This window comes from Phascolarctos cinereus, unplaced genomic scaffold (assembly GCF_003287225.1).
Source record: "Phascolarctos cinereus isolate Bilbo 61053 unplaced genomic scaffold, phaCin_HiC Scaffold_5;HRSCAF=322, whole genome shotgun sequence".
Lineage (NCBI taxonomy): Eukaryota > Metazoa > Chordata > Mammalia > Diprotodontia > Phascolarctidae > Phascolarctos > Phascolarctos cinereus.
The window spans coordinates 479,081,918-479,099,085 of NW_027555958.1; the positions used below are offsets into that span (position 1 = coordinate 479,081,918).

The window sequence follows — 17,168 nt, forward strand, 5'->3', positions numbered from 1 at the left end:
CCGAAGGCCTGAGCCAGGGTGAGAGCCGTGAGAAACAAAAGCTGTGAGTGCATCCGATGCTTGGCTCCTAGGGAACATCATGGGCAGCACTGAAGGTCAGAGGGCAGGTCAGGGGAAGGGGATCTTTGGAGACATTGCAGTCCTGGGCATGCTCACACACAGCTCCAGAGATGCCCAGGGAAGATGCCCATTTGGGAATCTCTTCAAACTGTCTCTTCCCCAAGCCAGGGGGTGCAGGGAACGTTGGCACAGTGCCTGCACTATTGCTTGTCCCAGGAAATGCCGGGGTGGTTTTCCCAACAGGCAGTTAACTTCCTGGGGCACTCCCAGTATCACGACCCAGAGATGATGGACATTACTTAGTGCTTTAAAACCTTCACTTCCTGCAAGACCCAATTCAGGGGTCACCTACAGGAAGCTGCAAGAGCTTCCCCATGGCAATGCTCCTGTCTGCACACTGCAGCAGAGGGGCACGGTGGCCAGGTCACACGCCTCAGAGACGTGCTGCTGGGGTCCTCGGGCCAGTGACTCGGCACCTCTGGGCAGCCAAGACCACAAGCTGAAGGCAGAGGCCAGCCTGCCTTGGTAAAGGGAGTTTCCTTGGCTGGGAGGGAACAAAACCAATAAAAGGCCAGGCTGGGCCCAGCCCTCTGGTCGGCATGGAGTTGGGTGGTAAGCCTTGCACCTCTCTGCCAAGCAGAAGGCAGTGTTGCCCAATGTGTACAAACCCTGTGTCCAGAAGTCGGACAGGCCTGACGGTCCTGTCCCTGGGGCTCACCGCCTGCTTGACCCCCTACAAATCGACCTGAGGTCCTGTCCAGCTCTCCAAATCTGCTCCAGTCCACACCCCGTGTGCCAAAAGCCCCCGGTAACGTGCCCCCCAGGGGCACGGTTAGAGCTCAATGAAGAGAAGGGCTGCTTTTCACATTTATTAATAGATCCAAGTGTTCACACTGCAGAGTTAACAGTTTAAACTATCAACCAAGATGTGATTTACTCACCCACGTTTAACACAGAACATGTTTCACGTATGACACTGTACTACAACGAAGAAGCCCCCCAAAGCGCAGGCTCCCCGGGCCTCCTCACCCTCTGTCTGATGCTCTGGAGAGACGCCAGTTCCAGGACGCGTGCGGTCCATCCCCCGCACTGAGAGCCCCGCGGACGTCCCGCTAAAACACGTACTTCATGTGCTTGATGCCATATGTCTTGAAGAAGACCATGAGGATGAGGGCCCAGAGCCCCAGGATGAAGCCTCCCGGCGGGTGCCACTCCTTCGGCTTAGGCTTCTGCAAAGCAGGACGACAGCGTTACATTTCACCAAGGGGACATCGGACAACCATTAAACCGAGAGGAGCGGGGCTGCTTTTTCAAGGGCAAGCATTTGCCTTCTAAGACTGGGATTTAATCAAGCCAGAGGAGCCCAAAGAGGCCGAGCCCTGACTCCCGCAGGTGCTCAGACCCAAGGGCTGCCCACCCACCCTCAAGTTTCCTTTGGCAGAGGAGGAGCTTCCTTATCTAATCAAATCCCAAGACTGGGACTTAATCAAGCCAGAGGAGCCCAAAGAGGCCCAGCCTCAACTCCCCCAGACACTCAGAACAGTCCTCATCTTCCCTCTGAGGGATGGAGATGGGCTTGCTTTGTGCCTGGGAAGTGTCTGGGACCCCAACTCCAGCTGAGCCTCAGGCCGCTTCTGTCTGAGCAGTTGCAAATACACACAGCAGAGTGGAAGCAGACACTGACCCGGTTTTCTGCTACAGTAACTGGGACACACGTGGGCCCTGAGAAGTGGAGGAGTTTGTGGGCATCTCCCGGGTGACTCTCCTGCTCTTTTCACTACAGGGGCTACTCACTCCTGCTGGGCAGCCTCTTCCTCCTCCTGGCACCCCACAATTCATTGTATCAGAAAAATCATACGCATGGCCAAAAGCACTCATTTGGAATCCACAATTTAAAATAGCTGTCAATGAAAAAGTTGTGTTTTCAGACTTGAAAACAAAACCAAGATTTTTTTTTTCATGGAAAGATGGGTGCTTATCTATGAGCTCACCTTTTCTCAGCACCTTGGTTCATTCTGCAGAACCATCATCTATCCCTCCTTTTCTTGTCTCAATATTTAATTTTTAAAGATCTGATTTTCTATTTGATTCAAATTCTTGTAGGTAGAAATGTTGGGGGCAACACGATGCACTCTAATTCCAAATCTGATCCAAAGAGGCTCTGAGCCTTCTTGGTAGTTCCTTCAATTCCATGTAAAAGGGATCAGACTGGTACCACGATGCCTGTGTCCTTGCTAAGACTGTGGCTTCACAGACCTGTGAGGGCCTGAAGGTTTACCAGGTTGTCTCTCCCCTTAAAATACGAGCTCTTTGACAACAGGGACTGGTTTTGCCTCTTTTTGTATCCCCAGCACTTAGCTCAGGGCCTGGCACAAAGTAGGTGCTTAAGTGTTTGATTGACTGCTTTGTTCGAGGCCTAATGCAAATTACAGGGAGGATAGGGATGACCTTCCTACCACAAGCAACTGATGATCCAGGTGGGGCAGGAGCCAGACCTTTCCACATAGACAGAGAGACAAACAGACAGACAAGGCCTGCAAACCTATGAATGTATGACTGGCTCCCATGGGGCACAGCGACTAGACAGAATTCACCAAAGGAGAAAGAGCAAAAATAAAGAAGTGGATATCGTGACTAGCTGGGTTGGGCAAAAGGAAGAAATGTGGACGAGAGGAAGCCTCAACCCTGGGATGGGCTGCTGGAACATTGCGGAATTCAGCTCCATCTTTTCAGAAGAACCACAAGACCCCGCTCCTTGGCACCCCTGTGCATTGGCTTGTTGTCGGAGTTGTGAACTGGCCTGGACGTTCTGGAATCCATATCCCCAAGGTCGCTAACCTGTGCGTGCCCTGAGAGCGAGGGAAAGCATTCCTACAGCTAGTCCCCAGAACAACCAAAGAAGCAGGAAAAGGACCGGTAGGCACAAAAAGTCACAACAGCTCTTCCTATAATGGCAATGAACTGGAAACCAAGGGGGTGGGCTCCTCTCTGCCTGGGATGGCTAAACAAATAATGAACACGACTGCGCTATTTAAGAAAGACAGAAGGAAGGGCTACAAAGAAACCTGGCCAGACTTGCACGGCCCGATGGCCACCCAGCAGAACAATTTATACAATAACAACCAGGACACAAGGACAGACAACTCAGAGAGACTTAAGACCCACGCGATGACCGAGTGAGCTACCCTTCTTCTAACGGGGGATAGACTCAGCGTGCGGACTGAGACAGTCAGAGGCAGGGGCTGTCCTAACTGCCTCGGCAGGTGTGTTACAAGGGTTTCCTTTTCCTTCTTCCAGGTTGGGGGTGGGGGTAGGTGGGAAGGGAAGCGAAGGGAAAAATACAGCAAAAATTTCACATACCTCTCCAAAGACAGAACACATTTCCTAAAGCACAACACCTAGAACAATGACGAGGATGTAGTGGTCTCTCAGTAAATAATTTCTCACTGACAAATATATGTGAAAATACTAATGGGATATAAAACTGGGCTACTGGGGTGATTTGCCTGTTTTTATCAGATTTTTTATTTAAATGTATTTTGGTTCATCAAAGCCACGGTACTAAAAAGCTTTAGTATAAAAACTACGCTCATCCCTGAACGTATGTAGCAGATGTAGCACGTGAATAACACTAATCACAGCATACATCCACACAGACATATCAGTTTGATACTGGAACTCAAATGTGGAACCTTCTTCCACTGACAAAAGATGCTGTTGAATCCTGACATCCTTACTATAATCTAGGAAAACAAAAGAAGTGAGGGAGTTTGCAGCTCAAGGCAATGTGAACTCTGCAGCAGGGGGGCCCTGTACCCTCCCAGACGGCCTCTCCTCTCCAGCTCGCCGGCGCTCTGCTCTCATGACCCTTCTGCTCAGTGCCTCTTGTGGACTGTCCTCCATCCCCTGCCCCCCAACTCTGTATGTCCCCTAAAGCCCTTCTCTTTTCCCTCCACGCTCACTCACTTGGTGATCTCACGGGTGCGGCAGGTTCAGTCACCTCCGAGGACACAACTCCCATGGCCACATATTGTACCCGGATCTCTCTCCTGAGCTACAGTCCTACATCAAATGTCTCCCAGACATTTCAGACTGGTTGGAGCATCTCAATGAGGGTTTTCTGAACCTCTCTACTACGGCCGCCAGGGGGCGCCACAGTGCACAGAGCGCCAAGCCTGGAGTCAGGAAGACCCAAATTCAAATCTGCACTCCAACATGTGCCAACTGGCCTCAGGTTCTCCAACTGTAAAATGGGGATAATAATAGTGCGCGCTCCCCCCCCCCGCGTTGTGGTGAGGAGAAAGTGAGATGCTATTTGTGAAGTGCTCACTCAGCCCAGAGCCTGGCACACAACAGGCACGACACAAATGAGCGCTGCTGCTGTCAGCCGTGCTTCCGGGCGCCTGGCTTCGAGCCCTCCTCATCGGCCTCAGCCCCTTCTCTTTCTCACAATATCCCTTCTGGCCATCCCCTCCTCTCCACACTTGGGGCACGCCCCCCCCGAGACCACTGCAGGAGCTCCTGCCTCCCTGCACTGCCCCCCAGGATGCTCCAGGACTCGCCCACGGCCTCGACAGTCACATCTGAAGGGCTCTCACAAGCATCTCCCATCCTAATCCCCTCAGGCACCCCACTGGGCTACCACCCCCATGCCGAGTCCTGCCTCCGGACCTCTGCAGCAGCTGTGCCCCAAGCCTGGGGTGCCTCACCACAAGCACCCACAACCCCAACGGAGCCCTCCTTACTCTGCGGCTGCCAGAGGCTCGCCCTCTTAGGGACCTTCCACCGACTCTGCGGCTGGCTCATCATGTTCTCATTTTCACGTGCCAAGAGAATGCAAGCTTCCAGAGGGCAGGAACTGTGTGTCCAGGGCCCGGGCCTGGGATGCTGTAAGCACTTAATAAATGCACGCTGACTGACCGACCTCCCTTACAGGGTAGCCACAAGGACCCAAAGAGATGACACACGGAATGTGAGAGCTCAGGAGAGGGCTTTCACACTTAGCCCTGAAATGGCTAAGACTCAAAAAACAAGCATCTGATTTGTTTAGATGACAGTCTTTTTATTCATAAAGGACAATAACCAGGATGCAAGATAAAAGACTGGCATTTCTGGTGATGGACACTATCTCATACAGAGAGCCGGGCAAACACTCCTCCAAGAGCTACCACTGCCGTACTGACCTGGCAACGAGGACTCCCCCGATTCTACAAGCAGCTGCTCTGCACTCACCCAGTCTCAGGCAGAGAGGCTCTCGGGAGCCTTGTACTCTGATCGCCCAAAAGGAAGCTCTCGGCCTCTGCTGAGCCTTCTGCATCAGAAAGGAGGCCACTCGGCACCGCCGCAGGCACCATCCCGCTCTGGGACAGCACTTCCCTGCCACCTCCACCGGCAGCCCGTCCCATCCCGCCCTGGGACAGCGCTTCCCTGCCACCTCCCCAGGAGGCCCGTCCCATCCCTCTCTGGGATAGTACTTCACTGTTAGAAGGTCTCCTCCCCCTCCCTGAGGAGAAGGCTAATCTGTCTCTTCACTGCCCCCTTCCCTATGTGAAGACAATTCTCTTCTCTCCACCAAGTTCATCATCTCCAATTCCTTCCCTGGATCTCCATTTGTCATAACCTTGAGGCCATTCACACACAGCCAATGTCCATCTGGTTAAGCCTACGAGGTTCCCGCCCCTGGATGTTCATTCCCTAAACCATGGAGCTCAGAGCTAAGCATAACTCCAGGCATGGTCTGTCACACCCAAGGAGGTCTTTTGCTTTTCTGATTGACTGTCACATTACCAGGCTGGCCCATACTGAGCTTGCTGTCCACTTTAAGTTATTCTTCACTTCAGGGAAACTGCTGTTTCCCATGCCTCCACCATCTTGTATTTGTGAAGTTGATTTTTTGAACCCATGTGTAAGACTTCACGTTGATCCCTGTGAAATGCCTTCTCACTGGATGAAGCACCATGTTCTCTGCTGCCAGGGTCTTTTGGGAACTTGAGGCCGTCATCTAGTAGGTTAGCCTTTCTGCCATCTGCAAACTGATCATTAGCTCTCCAAGCCATAACCTAAATCACCGATGAAAATGGTCAACAGCCCATTGAACCACGAATGGTGACTTTTTGAGTTCAGTCGTTAAGTCCATAGCTGTATTTTCATTTAATCTCCATCTTTTCCAAACAATAGCATGAGATGCTTTAACAAACATTTTGTTAAAATCTAGGTAAGCTTTATCTACAGCACACATACACTACTGCCATGATCTATCAGTTTATTAACCCTGTCCAAATAGTCAATAAATATTTGTAAGTACCTACTATGTGCCAGGCAATGTGGAGAAAGGAGAGGAGAGGAAAGGAGAGGGGAGGGGAAGGGAAGGGTGGGGAGGGGAGGGGAGGGGAGAAGAAAGAAATGAGGTTAGTCTGGCATAATCTGTCTATGACTGAGACTGTCATCTATTAAGATCCATTCTAGAACTTAACCAAGCCATGCTGTCAGACTCACTGGCCTGTGCTCTCTTCTCAACTTCCTCGCTTCCCTTTTTTGAAAACTGAAAACATCAATTTCCACCGTCCCAAGGCACTGTGCCAGCTTCAAATGTCCCTACCGTGGTTCGGCAGTCGCATCTGCCAGCCGTGTTAACTGGTCAAATCAACATTCTGGGACAGCTCCACAATTAATCTCAACACACAAACCCTCAACATGCATATTGTTTAATTTCTAAAAATGAAACTTCACAGGCATTTATGAATTGAATTAAAGTAATTTCAAACAAAGAATGTACCTTGTACCTTTTAAAATTAGTTTTCCTAACTAGTATCTGTAATCATGACAGAAATCAATCTGATCATTTTATTTCAGTCACAGTCTCCCAGAACTTCAGAGATAGGCCAGTCCAACTGACGCAAGGAGGGTGAGCACCTGGCTCGCTGACACAGACAATGAATGGTCCAGCCTCCTGAAACCCAGGCCAGGCCTCTTTGCCAAGGAACAACCATGCTTAACTTCTGAATAACCAGCCCTTCCACATGTGCTCATTTCATTGACCTTCTTGAACTATCTACCTTTGTCTGGGATCTGAGACAAAAATCATAAAGTGACACGAGGTTTCAATTAAGCCACTAAGCTTTATCAGATTTTCTCTGATTATCACATTATCTCTGACTTTCTATGGAATTCTATTTCCTTAAAGAATTTACAGGAGATAGTGACTAATTTGCCTAGGAATATGGATTGGGACCTGGGTTTCCATCTAATGGATTTCCCATGAGATCTCATGTCAAGCTGGACCACAGGCTGGATAAGAGCAGCTTGACATCTGAATTCAAGGACACGATGATAATCCGCTGAGAGCTGACCAGCGCTGCTCGCAGGCATACTGGCTGTGCCAATAAAAAGATTCTTTCAGACCAAACCAACAAAAGAAAAAAAAGCTACTAATTATGAAACTGCACCCTCACTAAATCACCTTGAAGACAAAAGATGATAAATGTAGAGGGGGCGAGCTATGTTGGATAGTAAACTGGGTACATGTGAACGACACCACAATGCAATTTTATAAGTTACTGCTTGGTTAGATGCCAGCCTAGTTAAGCTCCAAGTGAGAATCAATATCTGTCCCAATAAAATTCAAACTACACAAATCCGTGCTGAGCGCCTCACACGTGACAGGCACAGGGGGCTGGGGATGCAGAAAGAAAAATGGTGGTCCTTGACCTTTAAGAGTGTGCATCTTCCTGGGGAGGGGCAGTGTGAACACGGAACGCATGTGGAGTATTTTCTTGGAAAGGTCAGGGTACCCTCTGGGAACCTGTGCCAGAGAGAACAGGGGCAGAGAGCAGCTCAGGGAAGAGAATGCAGAAGAGGCAACAAGTGGGACAAGACGAGTTCCACATCAAGGTAAGGAATCTGAACGAGACCAGCCGTTTGAGGGGCCCAGGAGCCACCCGATGTGAACGTGCAGAGGCACGGATGACATTCAGGGCCTGGGCGATGGCATGGAGTTAAACTGGACTGAACTGGCAAGTGACATGAAATTAGGCTTTAAAGGCCAGACTGCTAGAAGGAAAGACTCTCGTTCAGGAAAAGGTTATGCGCAAAGGCCTCTGGGGACCCTTCCAACTCAGAATTGAGTGGCCCTGGAGAAGAGATATTATGGAGGTAGAAGTGACGAGAAGGAGGCAGCAAACCACTAGGCCTGGGAGAGGGCTCCGGCGTGTTGGGTTTGAGTCATGGAAGATGGCGGCTTCTCGACAGGAATGGTGAAGTTTAGAGAAGATGCAGGTTTAAGGGGCACACAGAATCTGAGGTGCCAGAGGGACATGGAGCTGTGGGAATGAAGTCTAAGGAAAGGGGCAGGGGTGGATAAATAGATCTGGAAGTCATCTACAAAGAAGGGGAGACCCTCAGAGTTCTTTAAAGGCGTAACTAGTTCCAAGTTCCACAGGCACCAAGACTTGACTCCAACACTTTGAGAACCGTTAGAGGAGGGAAGCTGAGTGGCAGGTCTGGTCTGTTTATGTTAAAAATGGCTATTTTTTCTTTAAAAAGTAAACAAAATAAATATGAAATTGATTTGCTCTCTTCCCCTGGCCCCATGACAGTAACCTGGTTATTCCTTTCTGCCTGATGAGGCTCCTGCACTAAAAGACCTCTGACTTTGTCCTCTTTAGGTTTATCCCACCCAGTACACCTGGGGGTTTCCTCACTAGAATGTCACCTGCCCAAAGCGCTGCCTGTGCTTAATAAACACTTGTTCATTGACTGACCAATAACAAAGTGGCCAAGCACACTCTCTTAAAAAATCCCTCTCTTGGTCGCTAAGAAGCCCCTGGATGCCCTTGGGTCCTGGGGCAGCCCTGGCCAGGATGAAGTCGCCCCCACCCAGGCCCCAGGCTGCTCTGGGAGCAGAGACTCCATCAGTTTCTCGGTTTGTATCTCCAGCACTAAGCAGGGCTTGGGACACAGGAAGTACTAGTAACAGTGGTTTTATTCATTCACAAATAAGAGCACAAAAGTCCAAGTGGGGCTCATGAATCCACTCCATGCTGGGCCCGCCCTGCCTGCTGTGTGTGTATGCCGGGGTGGGGGACCCTACAAAACCTTCTTAAAAGAGACGTACAGACCCAATTCCAAGGCTAGAGGCTCACAACTGAGCTTCCTAACATAAGGAGGAACATCTAAAAATTAACTCCGTTCTGATGTGTTCCTTCCTTATTATTTCTTCTCTTGCCAATGAGGGGAGAGACAGAGACAGAGAGGAGACAGGAGGGAGGGAGGGAGTGGGTGTGTGTGCACAATGTTGCCAGGAGCTACCTTTCACCCAAAAGAGTGATCATGGACCCACCAGGCTGAGGGCTGTGGGGAGAGACTCAAAAGGGAAGCCCCCTCGGCCCTGCTGTCACTGAGCTTACGGTCCATAGGGAAGGTCAGCAACAGTGTACATCTGAGAGAGGGTCGGTAATGGAGGTAAACTGAGGCCACCTTTGCTTATGCCATCTCAGACAGATAGGAGAAATGTCGCCGCTGCTCAACCCTGCGGACACCCCTGCGTCCCAGCTCAGGCAGGACAGCTCCAGCTTGGGGCACGCTCTACGCCCCCGCCGACTCAGGGTTTCCAGGAGCGGCCCTCCCTTCTGCCACACCCCGCAGCACCCCTGAAGCGTCTGTGGCCAGAACCTGTTACCTGACCCTGAGCTGACTCTTGAATGGCACTGCTTCATTCTTGTGGTTCCTGGCTCTACACATGCCTGCATCAGTAATTAGCTTCTAGTGATCTAGTTTAAGTAACTAGATGATTAAGTAACTAGTGATTAAGAGGCTGAGTCTGCATTTGTGGGTTTCTCAGATCTCTGTCTTCTTGGCTTACAAGACAGCTAAATAGTACAACAGAGAGACTGTAGGACTCGGAGTCAGGAAGACCTAGGTTCAAATCCTGCCTCAGACACTTCCTAGCTAGCTTCCTGAAGAAGTCACTTACCCCCTCTTTCTGAGTCTCAGTTTCCTAATCTGTAAAATGGGGATAATAACAGTGCCAACCTCACAGGTCACACTGTAGGGACCCAGTGAGGTAACGTACGCCAACTTTAAAGGGCTGTGTAAATGCTGTTATTAGTATTACCCTCGTTATCATCTTACAGCACCTCCCTTTTGCACCCATGGGGCGACAGAGTCAAACAACGAGAAGACTACGTCCCCCGCCCTTCCGACACTGCTGCAAAGTTTCCAGTCCAAGGAGGATCTGGGCATTCTTTCATCTGTCCACGCTAACCTCACCCTTCACACTAAGAATCTCTCTGACCAACCCCACGTCTATCTCGTCTGGACACGGCCGCTGGCCTGTCGTCTCCCCATCCCACTGTGAGCCCTCAGAGGGCAGCAGCCTTTGCCTTCCCTCATCTCTCCAGCCCCTAGCACGGTGCCAAAGTACATAGTAGGTGCTTAATAAGTGCATGCTGACTCTAGAAATGTAACCATCTGGAAAGTGAGAGAGACCACGTGGCATCTGTTGAACAGGCAAGGGCGCCGATTTGGGGAGCACTTTGACTTGAGGTCCTACTAAAAGAAGACTGTGGTCTTTGCCAAATGCATGAGGCCTGGGTGCCAACGTGACACTGTTTCACGCTGCGCCCCCGACTTTCACAAAGACACCATGAACGTGTCTTCCCCCACCAAAGGCCCTCTCATTCTCCGTGGTTCACAGCACTGTTTCCTGACGCCTCAGCAGTGGCTTCTTCCAACAACCGAGGCTGACATTCTGTGGTCTGTCTTCAACACTTTCACTCACAATTAAATCACAGATGGGTCTAAATCTGATGCTGGTACCCACAGGGGCAGGTCCCGAGCCTCCCACAAGATGACTGACTTGACAGGGTGAAGGCGATCACACGGGAACCCCCCCAACCCCATAATAACAGCCATCATACAGAAGGCAGGCGTTAAAATGTCCTGGACGAACGCCGAACAGCTGAGGGCCCCAGTCAGAAAATGCCTGCTATTTCCAATGAAAAGGTAGGTAGCTAAGCAACAGTGAACTTCCCACTGTCCCTCGCCCTGGGTGGGGCAAGATGCACATCATTGCATGAAACTTCAAAAACCAGTTAACAGCACACAGTTCCAAAGACTGTAATTAAGGTAAGGATGAAACCAAGGATTTTCAAATTAAATGAGTCTATGGGGAAACTGATGGAAACTGTCCAAGATTTTCAATAAGACCTTTTCATAAAACATATAGAACATAAAAATGCTATTAAAATGGATTTTATAGAAAGGAAAAATGATCAAGCAAATGTTCTAAAGGCATCGAGAGAATTGCTTAGCAAATGATGTTTTTTCACTCCCCTTTGTTGAATCGGAAGGAGGTTTTTAGATTTTCCACATTTAACAAAGAGCAACTTCAATTTAGGCTACAAGTCTGTGTTAATGTGGATGAGTAACTATGAATGAATGAACTAGTGAATAAATGAGTGAATGAATGAATGTAGCACCCATTAAGCCCTGACTGTGCGCCAAGCACTGGAGACAGAACAAGGAACACTGAGCCAGAAGCTCCGGTTTGCTCCAGACGGGGCAAACGACATTCAAAGTCCTGCTTCCAGGCTGCCCACTCACTGGCATCACCTTGGGACCACCACTCAGGAGGATCGATACGTGATGAGCGACATCACATGCATGTATGAAAGTCGTCTTGAACAAAGAGAATGGAGTGGAGCCTTGGAGGGAATGGATTCCATAACAAAAATAAATCTATTCTCTCCCACCTCGGTGATGTCAGTCATCTTTCTTCATGAAGCAACAGCAGGCGTGACTGAAACACACGTATTCTACCAGGACCTAAGTGGCTGAGTGAGTGAACACACACGTGATCGGGGGGCCCACGTACGGAGGGGGAGGAATGGGCACAGCTCCCAGGGAGAGCACCAGCTGCCAGGAAGGCGAGAGGAGCTCACGAGTGGGGCACCACCCACGTCAGAGGTGTAATGGATCCCGAGGTGGGAATATGGCTCCAGAAGGCCTGGCCCTTGTGGGTAAGAACAGAGAAAGGTGGTTTTTGTCCAGAGTGGAGAGGGTGTGGTACCACGGTCGGTGAAGCTGTGAAATGGCCCAGGAAAGCCTCTGGGAGATACCTTTGGATGTCCCCTTTGGCCTGGCTATTCCACTACTCAGCCTACACCATAATGAGATCAAAGAGAGAGTACCTCTGTGCCCACAGGTACAAAAAAAATCAACTTTTCACTTATTATTCATTTGTTTCAGTCATGTCCGACTCTCCATGACCTCATCTGGGGTTTTCTTGGCAGAGATACTGGAGTGGTTCGCCATTTCCTTCTCCAGCTCATCGTACAGATGAGGAAACTGAGGCAAACTGGGGGAGGTGACTTGCCCAGGATCACACAGCTGGTACATGCCTGAGTCTAGATTTGAACTCAGGTCCTCTGGACTCAAGGCCCAGCAAGGCTTAGAAGACAAGTTCCAAGGAATTCAAGATAAACATCACAAAGAAGGCACAGAGAAGCCTGAGGTAGGTGTGAGCAGACTCACCCCAGGAACCAAAGAATGGGGGGGGAGAAGACGTCATGAAGGACGTGCATCCTGGGAAGAGTTGGTGAAGCAGTCGAGAGGGGGGAGGGGGACTCTGGGAGGAAGGCCTGTGGCACGCTGGGAGGATCACCTTGGTCAAACCTGGGGAGAGCGTGGATGACAGCCACACCTGGTGACTCCAGAATGAGTCGCAACCTGTGCCACTGGAGGGAACTTCCCCTTGAAATTTAGCATGTAAAGCTACACTAGTAAGTAAAAGGCGCTTCTGGAAATTCAAGCACTTTAAAAATGTTTGAGAAAAAAGCCAAGAAGAACAAGATACTCTGCAAAATAATTTCTACTTGGTTTTGTTTTTATTACCTGATCTAAAATTCGGAACTAATCCAGAGGGGACAGAGGGCATCTCAAAAACATTTACATATGGTTAACTATAGCAAAACAGGAAACGGCCAGGATGGCTCACACAAATGAATTCTACTGCTTACCTGTATGGCCAAAGGGGGAAAAAAAAATCCCTATTATCCCTGCTAACAGCTAATAGCATGCTCCTCTTTGACTATCTGCAGTATGTCTTATATTTCTCATAGGATATTATCATAAGGATTACGACAATAAAGGTCTCTTTTAATCTGTGAATAGTTTGGTTAATTTCAACTAATTCTCTACTTTCAGGTAATAAGAATGGCCTCCACTTCCCCAAAACAATAATGGCAAATGAATGCCAATGCCCTGGAGAGTCTGTGCCAAGCAAAGCTAAGCATACTGACCGCACTGCTCCCGCCCCAGCAAACTTGTAGGAACATGAAATTCTTCGAAATTGAGTCAGATGGCACAGTCCAGGGAGACCCTCTTTAAGCTGGTGCCGGGTGGTATTAGCTGGGGAGGCAATAACTGACCTTGCATTTATCAGATGTGAAAGTAGACATTTTGTCACATGCAGTCAATTTTTCTTAAAGGTGGGGCATGCCCAAAGTCGACCCGCTCACAAAAAGCAGGTTGTGCCCAGCACCCAAGATGGTATGTGAGGGCGCCAAGCGTCCATCGTGTTCTGCCAGCCCTTGCCGCTGCCGCTCTCCTCTCTCTTTAGGGGTTGATACCTTCCTTCTCCAGTGAGGGCTGTTACACCTACCCAGCCACCTACCCGGCCTGAAGTCACAGCCAGCCTTAGGCACTTGCCCGCTGTGGGACGCCTGACCTTGTTTACCTCAGTTTCCCCAGCTTCTAAACGGGGACAATAACAGCGCCATGTCCCAGGGCTGTCGTGAGGGCCAAATGAGATCCTATTTGTAATTCACTTAGCATGTGCCTGGCACACAGTAGGGGCTTCTGCCCTCCCCTGTCCCATGGGTTTAATGATCATCTCCATTCAGACAGCTTACAGACCAATCCATCCAAGCATCGTCTCTCCTGTCACACAACCAACTACCTCCTGGCCGTGTCTCCGACCCAAGCAAGTCAAAGCAGTGCTCGGCCCTCCACCCACCATTCCGCCAGGGTCCCAGGCCATCAGCGCAGTCCTGTCCAGCCCCCCTCACTCCCCAACGCTGTCTGCTCTGCAGACCACCCTCTGCCTCCCACCTTTTGCTCTGGACATGGTTCCACAATCAACCCATCAGTAATGCCACTGCTTGCAGAAAGAGCATTTTGATGGCACGATCTAGGGGTGGATCCGGTGACCCCCAAGCCAAAACCGCCCTCTCTGTCCACTCTGTCCCTGACTGTGCTGGAGGTCGGGGACCGTCACGCTTCCAAACTTTGTAACCCCAATACTGAGCATGATGTCTGGGATGCAGTGGGCACATAATAAATGCTTTCACAATCAGACATTCAGGGCTGATTCATTTACTTTTTCAAAATATAATTTGTTTCCCATGAAGCACTGATCTGCTGGCCACACTGGCCAGATCCACACACATTTCCTTTTGCAGTCTGAGTCCAGCCCATCTCTGGCTTCATCCTCAAGCCTCCAAAATCACAGCAGGCTGTCATGTCCAAAGCTGTTCTTCTTTACAATGTTGCTATGACTGTAAATTCTGCTGGTTGTGCTCCAATCAGGCTGGACCAGTCCCTAAAGATCTTCACAGCTTTCTCTGAAATGGTCCATTTTCTCATTTCTTATCAGCACTAGTTTACTTTCAAAGGGCTAATGATTTATCACTTCCAATGAAGATCAGTACTGTGACATACAATTTGTGGGCAATAATAAAACAATTTAAAATGTTTAAAAGGCAAAAAGTTACTAGGTATTTCCCTCCAGTTCTGCCATCAAATGCAGACTACAATTTACTAGTGTGTCCCACCTTGCTTTAAAGTTCTGAAGATGAAGGAGCCTAAGATTTGCTCATACTAACAAAGCGGAAGGAGAGGAGGGAAGATGGAAGGGTCCTCAGCCTCCCTGCAGCCTCTAACACTAGGTTTTTGGGACACCCCCACCCTGGTTCTCCTCCTCCTGTTTGCTCTGCTAGATCCTCTCCAGACCACACCCTCTCACCCTCAGGTTCTACCCTGGGTCCTCTGCTCTTTTCCCTCTTTCCTACTTCCCTGGTGATCTCATCAGCGCCCACGGAGTCAATGACCGTCTGATGCTGATGATTCATTCTCAAATCGACTTTTCCTCCCCAGTCTCTCATCCCCAACTGCATGGCCAGTAGATGTCTTACACTCGATCCGTCCCGAACAGAACTCATTCTCATTCTGACCTTCCCTATTACTGGCACCCCCACCCATCCCACCCTGAATGCTCAGAGTCACAACCTAGGTGTCATTCCAGACTCTTCACTCTCTCGTTACCCCCTCCCATATCCAACATGGTGCCAAGGTCGATTTCACCTTTACAGCATCTACCCAATCTGCCCCCACCCTGGTGCAGACCCTCATCACCTCACCCCTGGACTGCTGGGGAGGAGTCACGGGGGGGGGTCTGCCTGCCTCAAATCTCTCCCCACTCCTGCCACTCAAAATGACTTTCCTAAAATGGAGATTTGATTGTGCCACCCCACCCTCACCGCATTCCACTCACTGACCCAGGTGGCTCCCTATTGTCTCTGGTAGGCATTCAAAGCCCTTCACTGCCTGGTCCATTATACCCTTTCCAGCTTGCTTGCACCTCACGCCCCCCACATATTCTTCCGTCCAGAGACACCAGCCTCCTGGCTGCCACAAACAAGACCCTCCACCTCTCATTCTGTCTGGTGTCATGCCTGAACGCTCTGCCTCCTCTACGATGACTACTGACCTCCCTGGCTTTTTGTAAGGCTCCCACTAAAATCCCCTCTACAGGAAGCCTTTCCCAACCCCTCTAATTTCAGTCCATTCACTCTGTTCATTATTTCCCATTTATCCTGTACACAGTTTATCTTGGATATATCTGTATGTTGTCTCCTCCTTTTGACTGTAAGCTCCTTGAGGCCAGGGGCTGTTCTTTACCTCTTTTTGTATCTGCAGCACTTAGCACAGTACCCAGTATGTACTAGGTGCTTAATAAGTGTTTATTGATGGAAGAAAGGGAGGGAGGAAGGAAGGAAGGGAGGGAGGAACTTACTAGGCATTGTGCTAAACACCGAGAACACAAGTCCAAAAGAGAGGCTGGCTCCTGGGGGAGGGGAGTGGAGGCAGGCTAAGGTACCAGGAGAGGAGCCTGGTACAGGGAGATTCCACAGTGAGAAGGTTCTAAGGACAGCGGGATGTCCAGGGCAGATGGCAGCTGAGACACAATCTCAGGAGCAGAGACTGGAGGGAATAATCATTCCAGAAGCCCACTGCAGTCATCCCGGGGACAGGCCAGGAGGACACGTGCCAGAGCTGCTCTGAAAGCAGAAATGATGACGCAGCGCAGTGGACTGGAAGGACGATGGTGCCGGCCCCCACGGGCACAGGGAAGCGCGGGGAGGGAGGGCTTTGCTTGGGGTATGTGCTTGCTGGGCACTGTGCTAGGCTCAGGTTATACAGAGACAAAAGTGAGCCTGGGGGTGGAAGGGCCATCAGTGGGGCCCGTGGGCTGAAGAAGAGCCAAATTTCACATTTTTATTTTATGGATCTTAAGGATACTTAGAAGCCCATTTCAGGTTTTAAAATGGTCTTTCCGTTTTCTCAACAACAACAGGAAAGTGCTCTGTGGATTTCCAGGTACTGCAGTAGAATAACGCGAAAGTCATCGCAGACAGCCTTTCGGACACTATTTAACCTGGCAGAGGAACCAGAAGAGTCAAAGTATGTCCCAACAGCCTCTGGTGCTTTTTTATTATAATTCCTCTTTATCTAAAAAGATCTGGGGAATAAGCTTCTTGGATTATCATACGAATAATCTGTGGATCACAAATGTGCAAATAATCTGAATACAATAAAGCATGTAGACTCACACGGAACATAATTTACGGATGCCAGCCCTGACAGCGTCCTTCAGGCTGACCTTGGGAAATGGCTCCGAAACTGCTTTGTCTGCTGGATGGTTTTCTTATCAAGCCCAAGCACGGCATGCCAGACAGGAAAACCACCAGCACAATCCCACATGGTCCCCTGAGCTGCAGGAGACACTGGTCTGCAGGCCCGGGGTCCCACAGGGGACAAGGCCATTGAAG

At 49.9% G+C, this 17,168-nt stretch overlaps 1 protein-coding gene across 1 annotated transcript in view; it reads right to left on the minus strand.

The window, feature by feature from the left end:
- Positions 1-916: 916 nt before the first annotated feature.
- The window catches only part of PIGK (phosphatidylinositol glycan anchor biosynthesis class K), a 90,961-nt gene continuing 74,709 nt past the window's right edge, over positions 917-17,168 (minus strand). The window contains exon 11 of the mRNA XM_020968541.2: positions 917-1,289. Coding sequence (XP_020824200.1) covers positions 1,173-1,289 — 117 coding nt within the window. The 3' untranslated portion in view covers positions 917-1,172. The remainder of the gene's footprint in view (positions 1,290-17,168) is intronic.